Source organism: Ornithorhynchus anatinus, chromosome 17 (genome assembly GCF_004115215.2).
Source record: "Ornithorhynchus anatinus isolate Pmale09 chromosome 17, mOrnAna1.pri.v4, whole genome shotgun sequence".
Classification (NCBI taxonomy): domain Eukaryota; kingdom Metazoa; phylum Chordata; class Mammalia; order Monotremata; family Ornithorhynchidae; genus Ornithorhynchus; species Ornithorhynchus anatinus.
This window is the reverse complement of record NC_041744.1, coordinates 3,145,365-3,169,840: the sequence shown is the minus strand read 5'-3', so window position 1 is coordinate 3,169,840 and position 24,476 is coordinate 3,145,365. Positions and strand designations below refer to the sequence as shown.

Here is a 24,476-nt window from a genome sequence, read left to right as displayed (position 1 = left end):
TAGGAGAGATCTGGCTCCTTTCCCTGGGTGGCTCCAGCTCCATCAGGGCGGTGGCCACTCACACCCTTCCATTATTCTTCCCTGGCTCCCATCTTGTGTTTGGCTGGTAGCCGCTGTCCTCTCCCCCTCATCCCCGGGCCCCAGCACGGTCATCCCCCGGTCCTCGCTGGCCCACCGCGGGCTGGAGGGGAGAACCTCGGGGTCGGGGGGCGTGGGAGAAAGGTCGCGGTGGAAAGAGGCGTGGGGGAAGGTCAGGGTGGAAAGAGGCGTGGGGGAAGGTCAGGGTTGGGGTGAGGAGAGTTTGGGGTTACTGGGTGGAGAGGTTGGGGTGAAGCCTGGCTTAGTGGAAGAAGCCCGGGCTTGGGAGTCAGAGGTTGTGGGTTCTAATCCTGGCTCCTTCACTTATCAGCTGTGTGACTTTGGGTAAGTCGCTTCACTTCTCTGTGCCTCATCTGCAAAATGGGGATGAAGACCGTGAGCCCCACGTGGGACAACCTGATGACCTTCTATCTGCCCCAGCTTTTAGAACAGTGCTTTGCACATAGTAAGAGCTTAACAAATGCCATCGTCATTATTAGTATTACATAGGAAGGGCTCAACGAACACCATCGTCATCATCAGAGGCAGGGCGGCTCTGGACCACCCACCTCCCCGGATGGGGATAGACGTGGGGGTCCAGGCGGGGAGAGCAAAGTCTGGGTCAGCAGGGGCTGGGGGCGTCGGGAGCGATTTTCTGGTCAAGGAGGAGCATCCGGATGCGAAAAGCCACATTTTATTGGAAAAGTGATAACTCCCCCCTCCCCACAAAGGCCCTCCCAACGCCTCCCCACCCCCCCTCCCGCACCGGGCTCCTCCTCTCCCCCACCCCCAGGGCCTTCCGTCCAACCCGCTCCTGCCGGGCTCCGGCCACTGTCCGGCCGGTCCCCGGCCACTGTCCGGCCGGGGCCTGGACGGCCTCCGCTCAGGTCCCGCTGAGCCCCCCTCCCCCTCCGGGTTGGGGGTGTGCGTGCGTGTCTGTCCGGAGGGGGAAGGGGGACGGCGCAGCCCCTTGCTCACACGTAGTCTTTGCGGTCGTAGCTGGGCCCGGAAGAGCGGGCTGCCGAGTACATGACCTTGGCCGGGACGTACTTCTTGTCTTTGGGGGGGCAGGAGCAGCAGAGCAGCCCCCCGCCCAGCAGCAGCAGCGCGGCGGCCGCCCAGCCGATGTAGATGCCCGCGCCCATCTCCCGCTTCTGGGCTTCGACCACCAGCGGGTTGTAGAAGTCGCGGATGATGGTGTTGGCCGACCAGGACACGGGGATGAGGGTCAGCACGCCGGTCAGCAGGAAGACCACCCCGGACACGATGGTGATCTTGGCCTTGGCCGTCTCGTCCTGCACGCAGTTGGTGCACTGGGCGCCCACCAGCGAGACCAGCAGGCCCAGGACGCCCAGGATGATGGCGACGACCAGCAGGGCCCGGGCGGCCTGCAGGTCCTGGGGCAGGGCCAGCAGGGAGTCGTAGACCTTGCACTGCATCTGGCCGGTGCTCTGCACCACGCAGTTCATCCACAGCCCCTCCCAGATGGTCTGGGCCGTCACGATGCTGCTGCCGATGAAGGCCGTGACCTTCCACATGGGCAGCGAGCAGCACAGGATGGTGCCCAGCCAGCCCAGCACCGCCAGGGCCACCCCCGTCAGCTCCAGACCCATCGACATCCTGAAGGCCGGCGGGGCGGGACGGGGGGGTGGGGGGCGGGGGGGGGGTGGGGAGGGGAGGGGCGGGGGTCGTCGAGGCCCCGAGAGAGCCCGGAGGTGGCGGCTGGGGGAGGGGAGAGGCCGGTCCTTGGGCGGCGGGAGGAGGACGACTCCGACGAAGAAGGGGCACCGGGTTAGGTCCCGCACCTGCCGCAGCCTCCGGCCGAGTGAGCTCAGGCGGCCGGGGGGAGGGAGCTAATACCTGTCAGCCCAGGGGCTCGGAGGGAGGGAGGGAGGGAAGGAAGGAGGAGGAAGGGGACAGAGGGGGAGGGAGGAAGGGGAGGCGGGACCGGTCCTCGCCTGGACTTTCCCTGCCCCTGGTGACGTGGCCCACCCCCCTGCCCCTCCTCTGCCTGGGTACAGGGGTGGTGGACAGGGAGGGGAGGAAGGGGAAGAGGTAGGGGAGGAAGGGGAAGAGGTAGGGCAGGGCCCTGGGCCCCGGGTGCCCCCCTTCCCCGTGACCCTCCACCAGGTCACCGATACCCGCTTGGCCCAGGCCCGGGCAGGGTCTCAGGAATGCCCGGAGGGAGGCGGAGGGAGCTTCGGGGGGAGGCCTCAGGGGCCCAGGGCTGGGAAATCTAAATGCCACTGGCTTCCACACTGCCCCCCCACCTCCAGAGGGGCAGCCCGCCCCTCTTCCCCGCCTCCTCCAGGGAGACAGCCGGCCCGTGCGGTCGGATCCTTCTGCCGCCGAGTGGACGGTCCCCCTCGGGCAGAGGGAGAACGTGGGCCGCTTCCACCTCCTCCCCCTCTCTTCCTCCTCCTCCCCCTCTTCCTCCTCCTCCTCCGCTGCCGGAGCCAGCAGGCCCGGCTCGGGTCGTTGCCGCTCGCCCGGCTGGAACGATCCGGCCCCCCCTGCTTTGGGCACGGGGACACTCGAACGCTCCTTCGTGATCCTGCTCCTTGAGAGGCCGGGGAAGGGAAAGGCCCCCTTTGGACCCAGATCTGCATTAGAGCTGCCCGTTTTGAGCCCCCCTGAGCGGGTCCTGGGCCGGACGCCCCAAGATCACTGTAGGCGGGGACCATCCCGTTGCCCACCCCTCCTCGACCTGTCCTGGGCTGAGCTGGTCCTGGTGAGGCAAGGCAACATTCCTCATGTTTCCCCGGGATCCTAGACTTCCAGAGGAGACGGCCAGAGCAGAGAAGCCCAGTCCTTGGCGGGGCAGGGACTGCGCCAGCCCGTGACCTTTCCCCCCTGGGAACAGGTTTGGCCGCCTGTGCTTGGATCAGTCAGTCAATCAGTCATATTTATTGAGTGCTTACTGAGCCCTTGGAAGAGTACAATATAACAATAAACAGACACATTCCTGGCCCACACTGAGCTTACGATCTAGAAAGGAGACAGAGCCCCTCCAGCAGCCAGCCTGGGGGCTGGGACGGGCAGGTGGATATGGGAGTTGGGGGTGACTGATCTCCCCCCCAGGTCACTGCTCGGTGGGCGCAGGAGATATCGGGGAAGGTAAACATTCCCGGAGAGCAACTGAAACCCGGGCCCGGATTCAGGGACGGGGCAAAGGTCCCAGAAGGATTTTCTTCAGGACTGCCGGCCCGCGGGGCAAGTCCAGCAGCCGGACGTTGATCCCTTCCGGTGGGCGAGGGGCCACCCGCAGCCGGGTGGTACGACCCTCCGCTGCCGGGGAGCTGACGGGCGAGAGATGGGGGGCTCCACCGTGTGGCTCTCGGAGCGGGGCCCGGAACCCCGGCCCCGGAGCCTCGTGGACGGGGCAGAGTCTGGGGCCCGGGTCCAAACTACGGGCCTGGGCAAACATGAACTCCCTCTGAGCAAACACCACCAGCCCGCGCCAGAAGGCCATGGGCCAGGGCCTCTTAGGGGCCCCCTGCCAGCAGGAGACCAAACAGTCTCCCCTCGTAGGCGAGGGCAGAGAGGGTGGGCTCCCTGCCCCCTGGGGGGTCCATTCCCCAATGCTCCCCTCTCTCTAGCTACCAGTGTCAGGGATGGTATGGTATTCCTGCCTCCTCTTCCCTCCTCCTGCCCCTCTGCCTGCCCCAGAGGCTGCTTGGAGTTTCACCCAACACTCGCCTTCTGTCCGTGGGAGAAGTAGCGTGACTTAGTGGCTAGAGCACGGGCCTGGGAGTCAGAAAGACCCGGGGTCAAATCCCGGCTCTGCCACAAGTCTGCTGTGTGACCTTGAGCGAGTCCCTTCACTTCTCTGCGTCTCAGTTACCTCATCCGTAAAATGGGGATTAAGAGTGTGAGCCCCATGGGGGTCAGGGACTCTGTCCAACCTGATGAACTTGTATCTACCCAGCGCTTAGACCAGCGCTTGGCACATAGTGCTTAACATGTACCATAACTATTATACCCAGGTCACAGAGGGTTGGGTTGGCTGGACGTTCCTTGTGCCTCCACAGTGAATGTGTGTGTGTGTGTATGCGCGTGTGAATCTTTATTTTGTTCTATTTGTTCACGGGTGTTCCGGTTGACGCGTAAAGTGTGCCTAAGTTCAGGGAGGGCGTTCACTATGTGAACGTAAAGATGAGTACACTTGTACTGGTCTCTGTGTGTGTGTGTGTGTGTGTGCGTGTGTGTGTGTGTGCATGGGACTCTTTGTTCCAGTCTGTGCGTGTTCCGGTTTATGTGTGTTAAAGTGTGCTTAAAGTAGCGGAGGGCATTCACTATGTGAGTGTCAAGAGAAGTGTGTGTTCTAGACTCTGTGTGTTTACCAGTCTGTGTACACCTGTGTGTGTATGTGGTAGGTGGTGAATTTTTGGCTGGGGGGAGGTGGGGGCGTGGGGGGCGGTCTCTGTGTTTGCCAGTCAGTATATTTTTGTTACAAGCTGTGTGTCCCTAAAGAAGTGGGGCCAGTCTCAATGTGTCTCTGTGTGTATGTGGATATTAACGTATGCGTGGGGGTACACCCGCCTGCATATGTGTGCCAGTCTGGGTGTCCCTCCATATGTGTGCCAGTCTGGGTGTCCCTCTGAGAAGCAGTGTGGCCTAGTAGAGAGAACTTGATTCTATTTATTGCACTGGTTCTTGTCTGTCCGTCTCCCCCGATTAGACTGTAAGCCCATCAAAGGGCAGGGACTGTCTCTATCTGTTACCGATTTGTACATTCCAAGCGCTTAGTACAGTGCTCTGCACATAGTAAGCGCTCAATAAATACTATTGAATGAATGAATGAATGAATGAATGAATGAACTCGTGCCTGGGAGTCGGGGGAACAGGTCCTGGGGAGATCAGGTAGAGGTATGGGGCAGGGGGCGGGGGGCAGGGGGTCTTCTGGGAACCTCAATAATGGGTCCAGGATGCCTGAGGGTTTTTTCTGATCAGACCACGAGCTCAGGATAGAGTCATCCGAACCTCGGGGGACTGGGGACAGAAGCCTGGAGCAGACCCTCGGGCTGACAAGGCTAGCCAAGTCAGTCCCTCAGACGCTTCTGGGAGCCGGTTTGGCACACGGGCGTTGGACGCGGAGACAATCGAACCGCTAGCTGATTCACTTGGCACCACCGCGGGTCACGGGGCCACCGGGTGGGTCTGGATCTCCGTGAGAAGTGAAGGGTTTGAAACTGGTTGGGTCCTTATCACCCTCCACAACAAGCCAAATAAGCAGCACTTCTGGCCCAAGGAGAGAAGTTTATTTAAGATTACGACTCTCAGTTATAGCTGGAAAGTTCACAGGTTCCTGCTTATCTGCTTCCTGTTCCTCAGCAGAGAGAGAAGTGGGCTCCCTCTTGGTTCCGCTCTTGGTCTGCCCTACACTCGGGGGCTGGGCTGAGGGGCCGGGGGTCGGGGGTTGGGGGTCAGGAGGGGTGATGCTAAGAGCTCTCCCACCCTATTATGGGCGGGGTGACCCCCATTTCGACAGGAGGGATGGACAGATCGGGCCAAGGGCAGAACCTCAGGCCGGGCTTTTGGGCAAGGGAGACTGTGAGTTCGTTGTGGGCAGGGAATGTGTGGGGTTGTTTTTTATATTGTACTCTCCCAAGCGCTTAATACAGTGCTTTGCACACAGTAAGCGCTCAATAAATACGACTGAATGAATGAACAGAGGAAAAGCTAGAACCCATCCTTCTCTTCAAGGACCTGACATTCGAGCAAAGGAGCAAAGACTGAAGCAGAGGTACGGACAGAATAATAAACAGAAAGCACAAAGGATCGACACATCTTACCCTAGAAAGGATCTTTATGGAAATGAGAGGAATCTGAACATGTAATTTCAGCACTTAGTGCTTGGCACATAGTAAGCGATTAACAACTGACTCACACAGAAACCGGGGTTGCTAAAGGATGAGTGGAAGGATTGGTATCTGACAGGACCCTTCCTGTGGCCTGGTGGATGGAGCCAGGGCTTGAGAGCCGGAAGGACTTGGATTCTAATCCTGGCTCTGCCCCTTATCTGCTCTGTGACCTTGGGCAAGCCACTTCACTTCTCTGGGCCCGTTACCTCATTTGTAAAATGGCGATTAAGTTTGTGAGCCCCATGTGGGACAGGGACCTTGTCCAACCTGATTTGTTCGTATCTACCCCAGCGCTTAGTACGGTGTCCGGCACCCAGTAAGCTCTTTGAAATACCGCAGTTACTATTATTATTCTAGGAAAGCTCCTGGGAGGTTTCGGGTAGAGGCAAGGTTTGGCAAAGAGGAGGAGGGAGGACTTTCCAGGTGTGCGTGTGAGGGGAATGTGATAGCTCCGTATTGAGAAAGTAAGTTGCATGGAACAGGCACAGACTTGTTTGGTTGGACTTGGGGCATCAGCTGGGCTGGACAGGAGAGAGTGGGGGGATGGGGTGTGTGTGTGTTTGTGAGAGAGAGAGAGAGAGAGCTGGAGGCATTGCAGGTTCCTGAGCTAATACAGGATGGGCTATGTACATATCTATAAATTAAATTACCTTATTTATTTACACTGATGCCTGACTCCCCCTGTAGATTGTAAGCTGATTGTGGGCAGGGAATGCACCCACCAACTCCGTTGTATTGCACTCTCCCAAGCGCTTGGTACAGTGCTCTGCACATGGTAAGCTCTCAAAAATTACCATTGATTGATTGATTAATTAACGGGTTGTTGGGCTAGAGAGGGCAGAACACTGCCTTGCCTCAGCGGGTCTCTTAACCCTTTAGGCGTCGAGTGGCAGGTAGCCTCACGCAGACCCCAAAAGGGGGATGGGTGGAATGCGGAGGAGCCTTGATGGTCACCCCAAGGTGGCCCCTGGCTCTCTGCCCGTGGGAATCCAAGCTGCAGCAAGGGGCAGACGTGGCACAGTGGGTAGAACGGGGGCCTGGGAGTCAGAAGAGCATGAATCCTAACCCTGGCTCCGCCTCTTGTCTCCTGTGTGACTTTGGACAAATCACTTCACTTTTCTGGGTCTCAGTTCCCCCATCTGTAAAAATGGGGATTGAGACTGTGAGCTCCACAGAGGACAGGAACTGTGACCAACCTGATTTCCTGTATCCACCCCAGCGCTTAGTAGAGTGTCTGGCACATAAGAAGCGCTTAACAAATACCACAATTATTATTATTGTTACCCCAGAGTTTGCTCCTCACTTGGCTGGAGTCCCCTCCTTTGCAGTCAGGCAGGCAGAAGGGGGCAGTGAGGGGGTTTCCAGAGCCTCAGAGGAGGGTGCAGAGAAACTATCTGTCCACCCCCCTTCTCAGAGGCTATAAGGGCCGAGTCACTTCTTGAAACCGAAAGCCAGCACCTGCAGCCTCGGGTCCTCGCCGGGATGTCAACTCTGGGACACCTGAGACCTCTCCCAGGTGGGCTGTTTCCGGGTAACCTCCCCCCTCCCACTCCCCTCTCCTCTCTCTGGGGTGTCATCATCAAGCCAGTGATGATCTCAGCCCGGGAAAGCAGCTGGGTCCTTTCAGGCTGTTAGCAGTAATCACCGCCCAACCACCCCGGGGATCCCGGCTCCAAATGCTAATAATAATAATAACAGGACTAATAATTTTGGTATTTGTTAATCGCTTACTAGGTGCCAGGTACCGTACTAAGCTCTGGGATAGATACCAGATAATCATGTTGGACTCAGACCCTGCGGGGCTCACAGTCTTAATCCCCGATTTAGAGATGCCGTAACTGAGGCACAGAGAAGCGAAGGGACTTGTCCAAGGTCACACGGCGGAGAAGTGGCAGAGCCGGGATTAGAAGCCAGGTTCTCTGACTCCCAGGCCCGGGCTCTATCCACTGGGCCACACTGCTTCTCGCTGTCCCTGCCTGGGGAGGCCTGGGGGTCTCCTGAGGGGAACCGGATGGAGGAGGGTCTGTTTGTTTCCCGGGGCCTGGCCGGGCCGGGCTACCTGGCAGAGGGAGTGCGGGGGACCGGGAGTGACCCTCTCAGGCCCTGCTCCTTCCACTGATACCGTCCCCGACTTGTGATGTCCCTCCCTCCGAATTTGCCCCCCTAAGCAGGCCCCAGCGGATTTTTAGAGAAGCAGGGTAATCTAATAGTTAGAGCATGAGCCTGGGAAGCAGAAGGACCTGGGTTCTAATCCAGATTCTGTCACTTGTCCCCTGTGTGACCTTGGCCAAGTCACTTCACTTTTGGCCTCAGTTACCTGGGTGCCCTAAGCAGTGCTGACTATTACGCCGGGCACAGAGTAAGCGCTTAAGAACTACCACGGTGTTATTATGGTTTGGTGTGGGATTCCTCTTCCATTCGACCGGAATATTCATTGGTTCATTCAATTGTATTTATTGAGTGCTTACTGTGTGCAGAGCACTGTATTAAGCGCTTAGGGAAGTACAGTACAGTAATAGAGACCGTCCCTGCCCACAACGCGTTCAAGGTCTAGAGGTGGGGGTGAGAGAGACATCAGTGGAAAGAAACAGACATCAGTAATAAATAAAATTCCATATTTATACACTGTCAGTCCCCCTGACCCCAGCCCTTTGCCCCCCTGCCGCGGGCTTAGACCATGTGGGGTAGGGCTGGGGGGGCATCCAGCTGGGGCTGTGTCGGAGGGGCGAGGGGGGTTCCTGCTTGACCCTGTCCCAAATATCTAAGGTGGGAGGCCGGGGCTCGGGGCGGGGGGGGGGTCGGTCCATGTGGCCACAGCAGGGGACACATACACGGGGACACATAAAGTCACAGAAGCACACCCACACATAAGGACACAGACACACAGAAGCGCACCCACACACAGGGATAAATGCACACACCCACAGGGACACATACACACACAGAAGCACATCCACGGGACACAGGGACATGTACCCACAGAGAAGCACAACCCCAGGGAACTCACACAGGGGCAAATACCCACAGGGGCGTGCCCAGCAGGTACTCCCACCCTGCTCCTGTGCACCCAGGCGGACAGGGGCACACGGGCATAGAGAGGCACTCACACAAACAGATAGGCGAGGCCCTCCACCCACCCACACACAAGCAGAGCGGATCCTCCCACAGCCTTGAGGCCACACGTGGTGGAGAAAAACAACATCGGTTATTTACTCCCGGAGACAGTGAGGTCAGCCCCAGGGGATGGTACTGCCTTCTGTGGCGTCTCCTTCACCCACCTGGGCTCCGGGCAGGAGGCAGGTGTGGCTGGGGAGTTAAAGGCGGGCCTGAAGACCCCTGCATCCCTCTCCGACTGGGATGCTAACCTAGACCCACAGCACTTATGTGAATATCTATAACTTGATTTATTCCTTTGCTCTTCCCCCCTCCCGGTCCCCAAACAATTAGGTGCATATCTGTCATTTTATTTACTTGCGTTGATGTCTGTTTCCCCCACTCCAGACTGTGAACTCGTTGTGGGCAGGGAATGCCACTGTTTATTGTTGTATTGTACTCTCCTAAGCGCTTAGTACAGTGATCTGCACACAGTAAGCGCTCAATAAGTATGATTGAGTGAATGGATGGAATCTCCCTGTTTGGGTCAGTCCATTGTTATCCTCTGCCCCACCCTCAGGACATGGAGTCTCCCCAGTGATACAGTCAGTCAATTATATTTATTGAGAACTTATTGTGACCAGAGCACTGTACTAGATGCTTGGGAGAGTACAATATAACAGTCAGATCATAATTACTGAGCACAGACTGTGCCCAGAACACTGTACTAAGCACTTGGGAGAGTTCAATAGAGCAATATAAGAGTCAATCATATTTACTTGAGTGCTTACTGTGTGCAGAGCACTGTACTAAGCGCTTGGGAGTGTACAGTACAACACTATAACAGACACATTCCCTGTCCACAGCGAGTTTACAGTCTAGAGGGAGAGAAAGACATTAATATAAATAAATAAGTGACAGATATGGACACAGGTGTTGTGGGGCCGGGAAGGGGGATGAATATAAGGAGCGAGTCAGGGTGATGCAGAAGGGAGTGGGAGAAGAGGAAAGGAGGGATTAGTCAGGGAAGACCTCTTGGAGGAGACGGGCCTTCAATATGGCTTTGAAGAGGGGGACAGTAATTTTCTGTCAGATATGAGGAGGGAGAGAGTTCCAGGCCAGAGACAGGATGTAGGCAAGAGGCCGGCGGTGAGATAGACGCGATCGAGATACAGTGAGAAGGTTGGCATTAGAGGAGCAGAGTGTGGAGGCTGGGATATAGCAGGAGAATAATGAGGTGAGGTAGGAGAGGGCAAGGTGATTGACTGCTTTAATGCCAATGGTGAGGAATTTCTGTTTGATGCAGAGGTGGATGGGCAACCACTGGGAGTTCTTGAAGAGTGGGGGAACACGTCCTGAACGTTTTGTAGAAAAATGATTCGGGCGGCAGAGTGGAGTCTGGACTGGAGTGGGGAGGGGCAGGAGGAGGGGAAGGAGACTGATGCAGTAATCCAGGCGGGATAGGATGAGTGATTGGATTAACGTGGAAGCCATTTGAATGGAGAGGAAAGGGCAGATTTTAGGGATGTTGTGAAGGTGGGTCCGACAGGATTTGGTGACAGGATTGAATATGTGGGTTGAATGAGAGAGGAGTCAAGGATCACATCAAGGTTACGGATTTGGGAGACAGGCAGGATGGTGGTGCTGTCTACAGTGTGGGGAAAGTCACTGGGAGGACGGGATTTGGGTGGGAAGATAAATTCTGTTTTAGAGGTGTTAAGTTGGAGGTGACGGGAGGACATCCAAGTAGAGATGTCTTGAAAGCCGGAGAAAATGCGAGACTGCAGAGAGGGAGAAAGTTCAAGCTGGAGGTATAGATGTAGATATGCAAATCCCCAAGAGTTCAGGGGACCCTCTCTGTCTTCTGAGGGTTAACGGTCTGCGGAGTCACGGAGAAGTCAAGGAGCAACATCCCCTAGTGGATGAGTCTGTGTGCTCGTTGTGGGCAGAAACTGTCTCTCTTTATTGCTCTATTTTTACTTTCCCAAGAGTTTCGTATAGCGCTCTGCACACTGTAAGCACTCAGTAAATACGATTGAATGAATGAATGAATAATAGAGTCCGGGCCCAGGAACCAGAAGGACCTGAGTTCCAATCCCGGCGCCGCCACTTGTCTGCAGGGTGACCTTGGACAAGTCACTTCACTTCTCTGGGCCCCAGTTCCCTGATCTGTAAAAGGGGGATGGATTCAAGTCGTGAGCCCCCTGTGAGACATGGACCGTGTCCAAGCTGATTAGTTTATATCTACCTCAGCGCTTAGAACAGTGCCTGCCACATAGTAAGGGGTAAACAGAATCCCCCTCGAGACCATAAATAATAATGTTGGTATTTGTTAAGCGCTTACTAGGTGCAGAGCACTGTTCTAAGCGCTGGGATAGATACAGGGGAATGAGGTTGTCCATAAACTCGTTGTGGGCAGGGAATGCCACTGTTTATTGTTGTACTGTACTCTCCTAAGGGCTTAGTGCAGTGCCCTGCACTCAGTAAGCGCTCAAAAAATGCGACTGCCTGAATGAAATGCCGTTAAAAGAATAAAAGTTGCCGTTTTAGCCAGGAAACGCCCAGTACAATAAGCGCTCAATAAATACGATCGAACGTCTGAATGAATGAAAGCTGCAGGGACAGCCCGTCGCCACTAGGTGACGCCTCATCCCATCCTTGGTCCTCCGCAGGGCGGCCTTATAGTAAGAATGGTATTTGTTAAGCGCTTACTATGTGCCAGGCACTGTTCTAAGCGCTGCGTTGGATACAAGCAAATCGGATTGGACACAGTCCCTGTGGGGCTCACAGTCTCCATCCCCATTTTACAGACGAGGGAGCTGAGGTCCAGAGAAGCCTCTCCCCAGGTCACCCAGCAGACAAGCGGCCGAGCGCGGATTATATCTGTTGGTTTTTGTTAAGCGTTTACGATGTGCAGAGCACTGTTCTAAGCGCTGGGGTATACAGGGTAATCAGGTTGTCCCACATGAGGCTCACAGTCTTAATCCCCATTTTACAGATGAGGGAACTGAGGCACAGAGAAGTTAAGTGACTTGCCCACAGTCACACAGCTAAGTGGCAGAGCCGGGATTAGAACCCATGACCTGCTGATTCCCAGGCCCGTGCTCTCTCCACTACGCCATGCTGCTTCTCCACGCCCCAGGCCACGCTCCCCCACCCCCACCTCCCTGGGTTTGGCTCCATCCTTCCCTGGGGGACGCTGTGGCCCGTGGGGAGCCCTGTCTCCCTACTGTCCCCAGGGGTGCTGGGAGCTTATGGGTGTCAGCCCGATCTTGTGGGAAGGGATGAGCCGTGGAGTCAGGAGACTCGGCCTCCAAGTCCCACCTCTGCCCCAGGCCTGCTCTGTTGTGACCCGGGGCAAGTCCCTCTACCTGTCTAGGCTTCAGTTGCCTCACCTATAAAATGGGGATAATAATAATGCCTGTCCCCTCCCTACCTCGCAGGGATGTTGGGAGGAGAAAATGAGATCACTGACGTGAAAGCGCTTTGAGAACGTAAAAGTGTTGTGCAAATACAAAGTGTTGTGATTGCTGCGGTCCCCTCTGGCCCTCAGAGGCACCCAAAGGAGGGAGGAAACAGGAAATGAGGAGGAAGGGATGGACCGTGTTGGAGTCCGGGTGGATTTTCCTTTGGCCCATTCCAGCTTGCCCGTGGTGGACTCGGATGGCCCCTCTTATTTTGAGTAGGGGTCGGAGGAGGAAGGGGGATGAACGGCAAGTGGGGGAGGAAGGCTGGCAGACAGAAAGACCTGATTTTGGGGGTAAGCTGTAAGCTCCCGAAGTGCCTAATAACTCTACTGAACTTTCCCAAGTGCTTAGCAGAGTGCTATGCGCACAGCTGCCGATCATCCCCTTCTCCTGGAAACGTTACCTAACTTTGGCTTCGCTGACACTGTCCTCTCCTCTTCTCCTCCTATCTCTCTGGCTGCTCCTTCTCAGTCTCTTTTGCAGGCTCCTCCTCTGCCTTCCCCCCTGGGCGTCCCGCAAGGCTCACTTCTGGGTCTCCTTAGTGTAGGCGTTTGTTAAGCGCTTACTATGTGCCGAGCACTGTTCTAAGCGCTGGGGTAGATACGAGGTCATCGGATTGTCCCACGTGGGGCTCACAGTCTTCATCCCCATTTTACAGATGAGGTCACTGAGGCACCTAGAAGTTAAGTGACTTACCCAAGGTCACTCAGCTGACAAGTGGCAGACTGGGATTCGAACCCATGACCTCTGACTCCCAAGCCCGTGCTCTTTCCACTAAGCCACGCTGCTTCTCTATTCTCCTTCTATTCTCCATCTCCATCCACTCCCTTGGAGAACTCATTTGCTCCAGTGGCTTCAACTACCATCTCTATGCGGAAGATTTCCAAATCCACTTCTCCAGCCCCTGAAATCTCCTCTTCTCTGCAGTCTCACATTTCCTCCTGCCTTCAGGACACCTCTACTTTTATGTCCCGCCGATACCTCAAACTTAAGGTGTCCAAACCAGAACCCCTTATCTTCCCACCGAAACCTTGCCCTCCTCCTGATTTTCCCATCACCGTAGATGGCACCACAATCCTCCCCATCTCACGTGCCCATAACCTTGGCATTATCCTAGGCTCATCTCTCTCACTCAACCCAAATATTCCATCTGTCAACAACTCCTGACGCTTCTACCTTCACGACATCACTAAAACCCTCCTTTCCTCTCCATTCAAAGCGCTGCCACGTTTATCCAAACGCTTATTTATTTATTATTTATCCAAGCACTTATCCTATCCCACCTTGACTACCGCAACATCCTCCTTGCTGACCTCCCTGCCTCTGTCGCTCCCCAGTCCAGTCCATACTTCCCCACTCCTCAAAAACCTCTATGGTTGTCCAAGCGCCTCCACGTCGGACAGAAACTCCTTACCACCGGCTTTAAAGCACTCAATCGTCTTGTCCTATTTAACCTCACTTATTTCCTACTACAACCCAACCCACACATTTCACTCCTCTAACACCATCCTACTCAGTCAACCTCGATCTCAGCACCGACCCCTCGCCCAACTCCCGCCTGGCCTGGAATGCCCTTCCCTTTCATACCCCACAGATTATCATTCTCCCCACCTTCAAAGCCTTATTAAAATCATTTCCTCCAAGAGGCCTTCCTAATTAAAACATTATTTCCCTTACTCTCTCCCTTCTGTGTCACCCATGCACGTGGATTAGGTATCTTTATTCACCCCACCCTCAGCCCAGAGCACTTACGTAAATATTTGTAATTTATTTTAATGTCTGCCTCCCCTTCTAGACTGTAAGCTCCTTGGGGGAAGGGAACATGTCCGTCAGCTCCGTTATATGTACTCTCCCAAGTGTTTAATTCAGTGCTCTGCACCCATTAAGTGCTCAATAAATTACTTAATTGATTCACTGATTAACAGTAAGTACTCAGTAAATACAATCGGTTGGGTCTTTACAGGCGCACTTGGAGGCTCTTGGAGGGTGATGATAAGCCACTTTGGACCACCCTCTTGCCAGCTGGGAATCCACTGGTAGAGACCCCATCCCCCATGAAGTTGGCACCCACGGGCTTTACAGACTGGGCAAGGAAGCCATGGGCAGGGGAAGCTTTGAGAGGCTCTGCACCTGCTCAGGGCAAAGAGTCTCGGTTGGCATGGGCACATACCATAAAGGTCTGATATTGATCTGGAGAGGCTCGAGCTGAGAATCAGCATGGCCTTGTTGGAAAGAGCAAGGCTTGGGACCCAGGAGACATGGATTCTAATCCAAAGTCCGCCCATGATCAGCTGTGTGACCCTGGCCAAGTCACTTGAACTCTCGGCCTCAGTTCTTCCTCTGTAAAATGAGCATCAGAGCCTTGTTATCCCTCCCTCTTAGACTGTGAACCCTAGGTGGGGCAGAGTTGTGACCCATCTGACTATCTTTTAACTACCCCGATGCTTAGTACAAAGAAAGCCCTTAATAAATGCCATGACTAAGTGAACTGGATAAGCGTTAGTGGAATCTTCTCTCCTCTAGAAGGTGTTCTTTTCTAAGGCTTCTCTTCCACGGGGGTTCTGGGAGACCCCGGACTAGAGGAATCTCTAGGAGATGAAATCCTCAAGCTCTTCCCGAGTGACCATGAGTGGCCACGTGTGGGCAGGGTTTGTGGAGCAGGCTGGGGGCTTGCAGGGGTGCCAGAGCCGGGGGATGGGGTCAGGATCGATGCCCACCCCCAGCAGAATCAAGGGGGGAGGTCTTCACAAGACTGTGGGGTCTGGTGCCTGGGGCTAAGATGCAGAGTGCTGCTGAGCCAGTGGAACGGATCCTCTGGGAGAGTAGCAGGAGGCAGGGCAGGAAGCTTCTGAGGCAGAACCCCCTGCCCCTCGCCTGGGAGAGGTAGAAATAATAATAATCATAGTGGTATTTGTTAAGAGCGTACTAGGTGCCAAACAATGTTCTAAGCCCTGGGAGAGATACAAGGTAGTCTCTGTCCCACAGAGGGCTACCAGTCTTAATCCCCATTTTACAGAAGAGGGAACTGAGGCACAGAGAAGTTAAGTAACTTGCCCAAGGTCACAGAGCAGACATATGGTGGAGCCAGGATTAGAACCCCCGGCCTCGGACTCCCAGGCCCGTGCTCTTTCCACTAGGCCACGGGAGTTGAGCAATGGAGTTAGATCTCCCAGGGCCCTGACCTTGAGCAGGGGCCTTGGGAAGGGAGGGCCCAGACACTGGGATTAGGTAGAGTCTGACTACTTTAGACAAACTCCCAGGATATCAGACCGCTGGGTCTGTTGGGTGGGGAGGATTCTGGGGAGCAGCAGAGCCTGGTGGAAAGAGCACGAGCTTGTGAGTCAGAGGACCTGGATTCTAATCCTGGCTCTGTCAAATGTTTGCTCTTTGACCTTGTGAGCAAGTCACTTCACTTCTCTATGCTTCAGTTCCCCCAACTGTAAAGTGGGGATTAAGTACCTGTTCTCCCTCCTACTGTAAGCCCCTTGCAGGAGAGGGACTGTGCCTGACCTGAGCAACATGCAATAGCTACCCCAGTGCTTAGAACAGTGTTTGAGACATAGTAAGCTTTTAATAAATCCCATAAATAAAAACAATGGTGTTTTCCTGTGTGACCTATGGGCTGGATGCTGTTCCCCCGACCTGCCACGGATTTTCCCCCACACCTCCCACCTGAAATCTCTCTGGAATAGGCGGACCCCGAGTACTGCAGCTGCTGGAGGGTGGGCGGACCAGGCCCATCCTGGGGCTGGGGCTGGTCTCTTCCGATAAGGTCCAAACCACCACAGTCCCTATCAGCATCACCCTCTTAATCAGGGTTAAAAACCCAGCAGGCTCCCCTGCACCCTGCGGGCCGGGATGCGTCAGCCGTCCTCCCAGTCTGGGTGGTTCGGTGACCCCCTGAGGCGGGGTCCCGGCTTTCCCCCTGCCGCCCCACCCACCTCCCCTCTGGCTCCCGGAGCCTTGCCAGCACCGGCCCGGAGGGGAAGAATGGCCGAGCCCGCCTGGCCCTGGCACCGCTCTGCGCCCCCGCAGGCTCGGGAGGCAGCTTGTGCCCCCACGATGCTCGGTGCCAGGCCCGTGGGGATAGAGAGAGCAGGAGGGCCACGGGGAGCAGAGCAGGACCGGGCGTCGGGACTCCTGGATTTTCTTGTCTACTTCGCCCCGGTTCCTCGGGCACGGCTGGGGCTCGGTCTTTTTCTCCCCTGGGCTGGCAGTCAGGTGATGGGGGCGGTGGTAATTGGCTTCCTCCCTGGGCTCTGGGGCTGGGAGGGAGGAGGGTGAAGGGGAGGATGTGGGCACCAGGCCCTTTTTAGAGAGATGGGCACTGAGCCCAGGGGCCCCAGGCACCTGGACTCAGAGTGACATCAGGGATGGGGGGAAACGTGGGGCAGGGGAATTTGGAGAGCCCAAGGGGCCTGGACCCGGGGCCAGGAAGGAGCCACTGAGACCTGGTGGGTAGAGCCTGAGCCTGGAAGTCAGAAGGTCCTGGGTTCTAAACCCAGCTCCGCCACTTGTCTGCTATGTGACCTCGGGTATGTCGCTTCACTTCTCTCTGCCTCAGTTCCCTCATCTGTAAAAGGGGGATTAAGACCATGAGCCCCATGCGGGACAGGGAGCGTACCCAACCTGATATGCTTGTATCTATCCCTGCACTTAGTAATGTGCCTGGTACATAGTGAGTGTTTAACAAATACCATAAAAAAAATAATTTTTAAAAATCCAGGGGCTGGGGAGACAAGCATAGAGTAATTTTTGAACAGAAGAGACAGGGTCTAGCTCCTCTTCTCCGGATGCAGGGGCGAACCCCTGCCCCCGTAACCACCCTTCCCTGCGGAGTTTCCACTCTCTGGAGCAGAACTTAGCCCCGACTTCCGGCTTTCCCCCTCACCAGGCTGGAGTCCATACTCTACTCAGAGAGTAGATTATGTAAACCGAGATAAGCGACTCTGAAACCAGAAGTAGGGAGTGCAAAATTGCTGAGATGATAGCAGGGGAGATGGGACCTGGGAGATAGAAAAATAAACATGTAGGACAGTAATAATGATAATTGTGGTGTTCGTTATGCACTTTCTATGTGACAAGCCCTGTGCTAAATACTGGGGTAAGTGCAGAATAATCAGATTGAACTCAGTCCCTGTCCCATAACGGGGTTCACAATTTAAGTAGGGGTGGGGAGTACAGGTATTGAATTCCCATTTTATAGATGTGAAAACTGTGCCACAGAGAAGCGAAGTGACTTGTCCAAGGTCACCCAGCAGGCAGTCGGTGGAGCCGGGATTAAAACCCACGTCTCCTGACTCCCACGTCTGGGCCCTTTCCACTTGGCTGGGGTGGTGGTAGCCCCAGCTCCTGGGATCGGGCAGGGAGACCAAAGTTTCGGGATTTTCCCGTGCCTGAAACGGTCAGGAGAAGCATCCCCACAGAGGCCGGCTGGAGCACCCCAAGCCGCATGGTAGGACCGGGGGACCTGGTGGCCCAGGGGTGGAGAGATGACCCAAGCTGGGGTCTCTCTTTCTCACTCTGTCTCTCTCTCCCTCCCTTCCCTGGAAACCTTTGCTCTGTGCCTGGAGGGCCGGGCCTCTGTCATGGGGCTGGGGGAGCCAAAACACGGGGCAGGATCCATCATCAGCGTGAGGAACGGGGAGCTGGCCTGGTGCCCCGGGTGGGGCGGGCAGGAGGGTGGGGCGGGCACCAGTCTCGGGACCGATCTGACGGAGGGATCGCAGGCGGAGGAGTCAACAGGCCACAGCCCCGTCATTAAGGCTGCAGATGAAACTCCCTGGGAGGGCCAGGGTGGGGCCGCAAGGTTGAGCCATTTAGACAGGAAATGCCCGGAGCCCGGACTGGGAAAGGCTCGGCTCGGTGGGAATGAGAGGGAAAAGCCCCCCGAAACCCAGGACCGGTTGGGGGGCACTCCGGGGTGGTGGTGGGCAGGGTGCGACGGACCTGGAGGTGGTGACTGTAGGCTGCCCGTCCGGGCCTGGTTTCCTGGGGAGGGGGCTGGTGCCGGGCAGACTCTCTTAGGGAGGAAGGGGGCAAGGGAAGCGGGCTGGGTTCACTCCAGCAGCTTCGCCCAGGTCATCTCCAGGTCATCTCTGGGCCTCAGTTTCCTCAAGTGGAAAATGGGGATTCAGTGCCTGTTCTCCCTCCTACTAAGACCGCGAGCCACATGGGGAACAGGGATTTTGTCCCACCTAATTGACCTGTAACCCAGTGCTTAGAACACTGACTCATAGTAAGCGCTTAACAGATACCATTAAAAACAAATACGCCAACAAAAAGCAGGGTTCCCAGGACAGCAATACCTTGGACCTCCCCCTCCCCCCGAAGACAGCCCTGCTCTACCCGCCTCTGCTCCCCAGACCCGGCCTCTCAGTGCCCATCTTACATCCATCTCTCCTTCTGACCCTCGGCCCCCCTCCCCCCGAATTCCAGCTCCACCCCCCCAATCCCTCTCCCATCTTCTCCCAGCTCCTCCACCCGGATCCCAAATCCCTTGAACGCCGCCCCTCCCTGGGCCCCAGAGCGGGTTTTTGTGGGGGGCGGGGGTGTCTCTGCTACGCGTGGGTTAGGCCTGGCCCTCCCCTTCCCTCTCCCCAGCCCCCAGATTGATGGAGCGTGGGCTCGGGACCTCGCCGCCGCCCGTGGGGACCCCGGCCCCCCTCCCCGGCCCCGGTGGCGCGGGACAACGGGTCACGTGGGGGAAACTGGTCCTTCCGCTAATCTCCTGCCCCAGCCCCGGGGCCCACCTCCACCCCTGGCCCAGGCCCAGCACCGGCTTTGCCCCCGCCCCAGCCCTAAGCTTTCAACCCTCCTTCTGAGCCTATCTTCCCCCGTTCTCAGCCCCTCAACAGGGCCTCTGCGGTGGCGGGGTACAGACCCGGGGGTGGCACTGGGCGAGGAGTCGGCAGCAACCCCACCCCCACCAGATGGGGGTCCCCGGGGTGGGGGTGGAGAGCCCAGACAGGGGAAGGGCTCAGAGAACCGAAACGGGGGCGTAAACTCCCCCGGAACCAGGGCTGGGCCACAGTCAGGGAGAGGTGGGACTGGGCAGCCAACTCCCTCCCTTCCTCTCCGCTGTCCTCCTCAGCCCCACCCCGCACCCCTAAATGCTGCCCTGTTTTAATCTCCCCTCTTTGGGTTCCCCACCTTTTCCCCATACCCTCTGTCCCCCTGCCCTGACGACGATGGTATCTGTGAAGCGCTTACTGTGATACAAGCTAATCAGGTTGGACACAGTCCGTGACCCACTGGGGCCTCGCAGTCTAAGTGGGAGGCCACGCCACTTTCCTTTCATTCATTCAATTGTATTTACCGAGCGCTTACTGTGTGCAGAGCACTGTACTAAATGCTTGGAAAAGTACAGTAGAACAATAAACAGACACATTTCCTGCCCACAATGAGTTTACAGTCTAGAGGGTCCTGCCACCTCCTTATCACCTATTCCTCGCTTCCCTGGAACTGAAACCCGGACCCCCAGCCTTCCACCTCCAATGCCCCCCCTCTTCCTTTAGGGCTCGTTCACCCTCTGCCCGGGCACCCCAAAGTCACCAATGGGTGACGTTGAGAACTCTAGTGGAGAGGTGGGTCCTGTCCCGGAGCAGGGCACCGAATCGTCTGTCGGCCGGTCAACTGGCAGCCCGGACCACCCACCCACCCACTTGCCACCTGGGGACAGCTCAGCCTGAGCGCTCCTTAAGTGTCTGTCACCATCCTCTTCGCCCCCTTTTTAGTTTTAGACTGTGAGGACCCTAAAGGAGAGGGACCGTGCCTAATTCCCAACTGGGAATTCTTTCCCAGATCTCGGTCCCAGCATACAGTAAGTACTGGAGAAGACCTGGTTCCGGCCCTCGAGGGGTTGTCAGGAGAGAGGAGAGGCAGGACGGAAAGACTTGTCAGTGGTATTTATTGAACTCTCACTACTGTGTACAGAGAGTAGTGTACTAAACCCCTGACACACGCGTGCTTTCGTCCACGCCCCCCCTTCTCTCACAGGGCTGGGTTCTGGGGAGAGGAAGGTTGGGTCCCTACTCTCGAAGGGGTCGCCAGACTGAGGAAGCCCTAGAGATGGACAGACTAGACGGAATTTAGTCCAAGTGCCGGAGGGGCCCCGGAGAGACTCTGGGCGGGTGGGAGTAATCTCGGAAGGCTTCCTGGAGGAGGTGGGGAGTTTTCGGAGCCTTCTGCAGAAGGAGAGGGGGTGGATTTGGGGACGGCCCAGGAGGGCGGTGGCCCGGAGGAAGGGAGCGGGCGCTCAGAGCGGGACTCCGCTACCCCTGGGATGGGGGCAAGGGGGAGGGGGTTTCCATTCGCGGGGCTGCGTGGATTTCCCGGTTCAGGGCACTGTTGTAGATGCCCGTTGCGTGCCAGCCTCGAGGGAGCTCGGGATAGGGCTCTCCAGACGCCTAACTAACCCTGTGCCCTGGAAGCTCTCAGAGAGGGTGAGGACGGGGAGGGGCACCATTTAAGGAAAGAGGAGGAACCAGGAAAGCCGGCTTTCCCTCCTGCCCCGGGCCCCCTCCTCTTCTGCCTCCACACCTCCTTCTGCCCTTATTCCCTCGTCCCCTATGCCCAGTGCCCCCTCCCCTTTCTATCCCTCTTCTCTGCCACTTTGCCCTCTCCTGTTCTCTCCCTCTACTTTTATTCTTTTCCCGCGGGTTCTCAGCCCCTGGACGGGGCATGCCCTTGCAGGGGTGGTCACCGATTTGGACGCCCCCCGGAATGACCCCCGCCCGTGTCCTGGCTGACCAAACGGGAGAGGTGGGAATGGGGTTGGGGGTGGGGCCCTGCGGGAAGTTCCCATGGGCCGTCTGAATCACCGGCCCATAGGTCCATGACCTGACCTGGAAAAATCCAGGGCAACGGCCCGGGGGTCAGCGGGGCCCAGGTCTAGGGCCTCCAGAAGCCCCTTCTCCGCGGGGAGGGGGCGAGGACTGGCTGCGGGGGAGGGAATCGTTCACTCAGTCGTGTTCATCGAGCGCTTACTGTGTGCAGAGCACTGTACTAAGCGCTTGGAAAGTACAACTGGGCAACAGAGACGGTCCCTACCCAACGACGGGCTCACAGGCTAGGATGGCCATGGGGAGGTAGAGGGACGGCTTGGGCCTCGGGTGGCCCAGCTCCTCCTGGAGCTCTCCTCCCTCCCTTTCCTGGGTCCCCACGCTGGGGGCTGAGGAGGGGAGGACCCAGGCCGCCTCCTCCCTCCCGCCCCCGTCTCCGCTGGCGCCCGGCAAACAGGTTCCGCCGAATATTTGTCGCAGGTTTGGCGACCAGATGGAGCCGGACAGAATCGGTCAGCTGCCCCGGTCCGGGACCGGGACCCAGTGGGGGTCGGGGGGCTTCCTGGGCGGGGGAAGAGCAGCGGGGGAAGAGCCTGGGCCTGGGAGGCAGAGGTCGTGGATTCTAATCCTGCCTCCTCCACTTGTCGGCTGTGTGACTTCGCCTAGGTCACTTCACTTCTCTGGGCCTCAGTGACCTCATCTGTAAAATGGGGATTATGACTTTGAGCCCCACGTCTGACAACCTGATGACCTTGTATCTACCCCAGCGCTTAGAACAGTGTACGTAGTAAGCGCTTAACAAATACCATCATTATTATCTCCAAAGAGAGGCCCGCTAATCTCCCCCGTCTCCCCCACATCCTGGGTATGGCATCAGTGAACTAGCCATCGATTTATCCTGATTATTCGACAATATTTTCATGTCGGTCGCCCTTGTTAGCATAAGCTCCTTGTGGATAGAGCACGGACCTGAGAGTCAGGAGGAGGTCGTGGGTTCTAATCCCGCATCCGACACTTGTCTGCTTTGTGACTTCGGACAAATCGCTTCACTTCTCCGTGCCCAGTTCCCTCATATGGAAAATGGGGATTAAGACTGTGAGCCCCTCATGGGACAACCCGATTACCTTGCATCCACCCCAGTGCTTAGAACAGTACTTGGCACGTAAGAAGCGCTTAACAAATACCGTCGTTATTATTATTTTTATTACTAGGGTGTCTCCCCAAGGTCCCGTGGGGACTGCTCCAAAGATGCTGATCCTCTTTTCCCAGGCTTCCTGAGGATCGGCATCTCCGCCGTCGGGCACCGCCGGCCCCTCTGGACGGAGACCAGGGAAGGTATGCTCCCCGCGCCCCTCGCCCAGAGCCGGACAAAGGGAGGGGGCTGAGCCCCCGCCCCCCGGGACGGTTGGCAGAGCCGGGCACTGTATGCAGCAGCGGACCACGTGCCCATCTCCCAGTCAGACCGGAACGGCCTCCCCGGCTCCCAGGACTAATCATAATTATGGTATTTGTCGGGGGCTTACTACGAGCCAGGCGCTGCACTAAACGCTGGGGTGGATACGAGCAAATCAGGTTGGACACCGTCCCCGTCCCACGTGGGGCTCACAGTCTTAATCCCCATTTTACAGGGGAGGGAGCTGAGGCACAGAGAAGTGAAGCGACTTAATAATAATAATAGCTACGGTATCGCTTAAGCGCTTACTATGTGCCAAGCACTGTCCTAAGCACGGGAGTAGATTAGAAGGTAACCGGGTTGCCCCAGGCGGGGCTCCCGGCCTCAATGCCCATTTTAGGAGGGCGGGAAGGGAGGCCCGGAAGAGTGAAGCGACTCGATAACGACGATATTTCTTAAGGGCTTACTAAGTGCCCAGCACCGTCGTGGATAGAAGGTAGCCGGGTGCCGGGGGCAGGAGGGGAGGCCGCCCCCTCCCCGCCCGAGTCGATGCGTCAGCCTCAGCAGCCTCCTAGGCCTCATCCCCACGGGTGACTAGGCCCCGCCTGACGTCGCGTCTCTGTTTACCCGGAAGGGAGAGCGGAGTTTCCTCCGAGAGTCGCTCTCGGCCCGACGTCCCCGGTGACTAAGGTCCCGGGGGCCGAGAGGCCGATACCTCAAAGTCCCTTTGCGGCGGGGAGGGGAGGGGAAGGGAGGGAGGAATCCGGGGCAACCGGTCGGAGGACCGGCCCCGCCTCCCCATCCCGAAGCCATATAAGTCCCCGCACATCTGGAGGGCCAGGTCGGCCGCGGCGAGCGAAGACCCGACGGACCCCGCTCCCCGCCCTCCACCCCGGCGGCCCCGCGTCCGGTCGACCCCTTCCCCTCCGGCCGCCCGACGCGGAGGGCCTCGAAGAGGAAGCGCCTGAGGGACGGCGCGATGGGCTCCATGGGGCTGCAGGTGATGGGCGTGGCCCTGGCCGTGCTGGGCTGGCTGGGCGTGATGCTCTGCTGCGCGCTGCCCATGTGGAGGGTCTCGGCCTTCATCGGCAGCAGCATCGTGACGGCCCAGACCATCTGGGAGGGGCTGTGGATGAACTGCGTGGTGCAGAGCACCGGCCAGATGCAGTGCAAGGTCTACGACTCCATGCTGGCCCTGCCCCAGGACCTGCAGGCCGCCCGGGCCCTGGTGGTCATCTGCATCGTCGTGGCGGCCCTGGCCGTGCTCCTGGCCGTCGTCGGGGGCAAGTGCACCAACTGCGTGGAGGACGAGGCGGCCAAGGCCAAGACCACCATCGTGGCGGGGGTGGTGTTCCTGCTGGCCGGCGTGCTGGCCATCATCCCCGTCTCCTGGACGGCCAACAACATCATCCGCGACTTCTACAACCCCACCGTCTCCCAGGGCCAGAAGCGGGAGATGGGGGCCTCGCTGTACATCGGCTGGGCGGCCGCCGGGCTCCTGCTCCTGGGCGGGGGCCTGCTCTGCTGCAACTGCCCCCCGCGCCGGGACAAGCCTTACTCCGCCAAGTACTCGGCCGCCCGCTCCGCCCCCACCACCAACTACGTGTAGGGCCCCGCCCTCGCCGCTAGGGGGCCGACGAGCGCCACCGCGCCCCTCTGCGCCTGCGCCGCCTGCGCCCCCCTCCTCCCTCTCCCCACCCGGCCCTGGACGCTAGGGGGCGCGCGCGCGGCCTTCCCTCCCGCTCCGTGTAGGGCCCGGCCCTGGACGCTAGGGGGCGCGCGCGAGACCTCCCCCCTC

General features: G+C 57.5%; 2 protein-coding genes across 2 annotated transcripts; one reads left to right on the top strand and one right to left on the bottom strand.

Moving 5' to 3' along the window:
- Positions 1-756: 756 nt before the first annotated feature.
- Positions 757-1,719, bottom strand: CLDN3 (claudin 3). Its single transcript, XM_001509908.4, has one exon. It carries the CDS (start codon positions 1,695-1,697, stop codon positions 1,053-1,055), a length of 645 nt encoding a protein of 214 aa, XP_001509958.1. The 5' UTR covers positions 1,698-1,719; the 3' UTR covers positions 757-1,052.
- A 21,257-nt stretch (positions 1,720-22,976) lies between these two features.
- CLDN4 (claudin 4) lies at positions 22,977-24,476 on the top strand. The gene has a single exon (XM_001510784.4). It carries the CDS (start codon positions 23,658-23,660, stop codon positions 24,285-24,287), a length of 630 nt encoding a protein of 209 aa, XP_001510834.2. The 5' UTR covers positions 22,977-23,657; the 3' UTR covers positions 24,288-24,476.

What these genes read in the sequence shown, in the direction of transcription:
- CLDN3 (XM_001509908.4), bottom strand. Translation starts at nt 1,697, where the DNA reads ATGTCGATGGGTCTGGAGCTGACGGGGGTGGCCCTGGCGGTGCTGGGC.
- CLDN4 (XM_001510784.4), top strand. Translation starts at nt 23,658, where the DNA reads ATGGGCTCCATGGGGCTGCAGGTGATGGGCGTGGCCCTGGCCGTGCTG.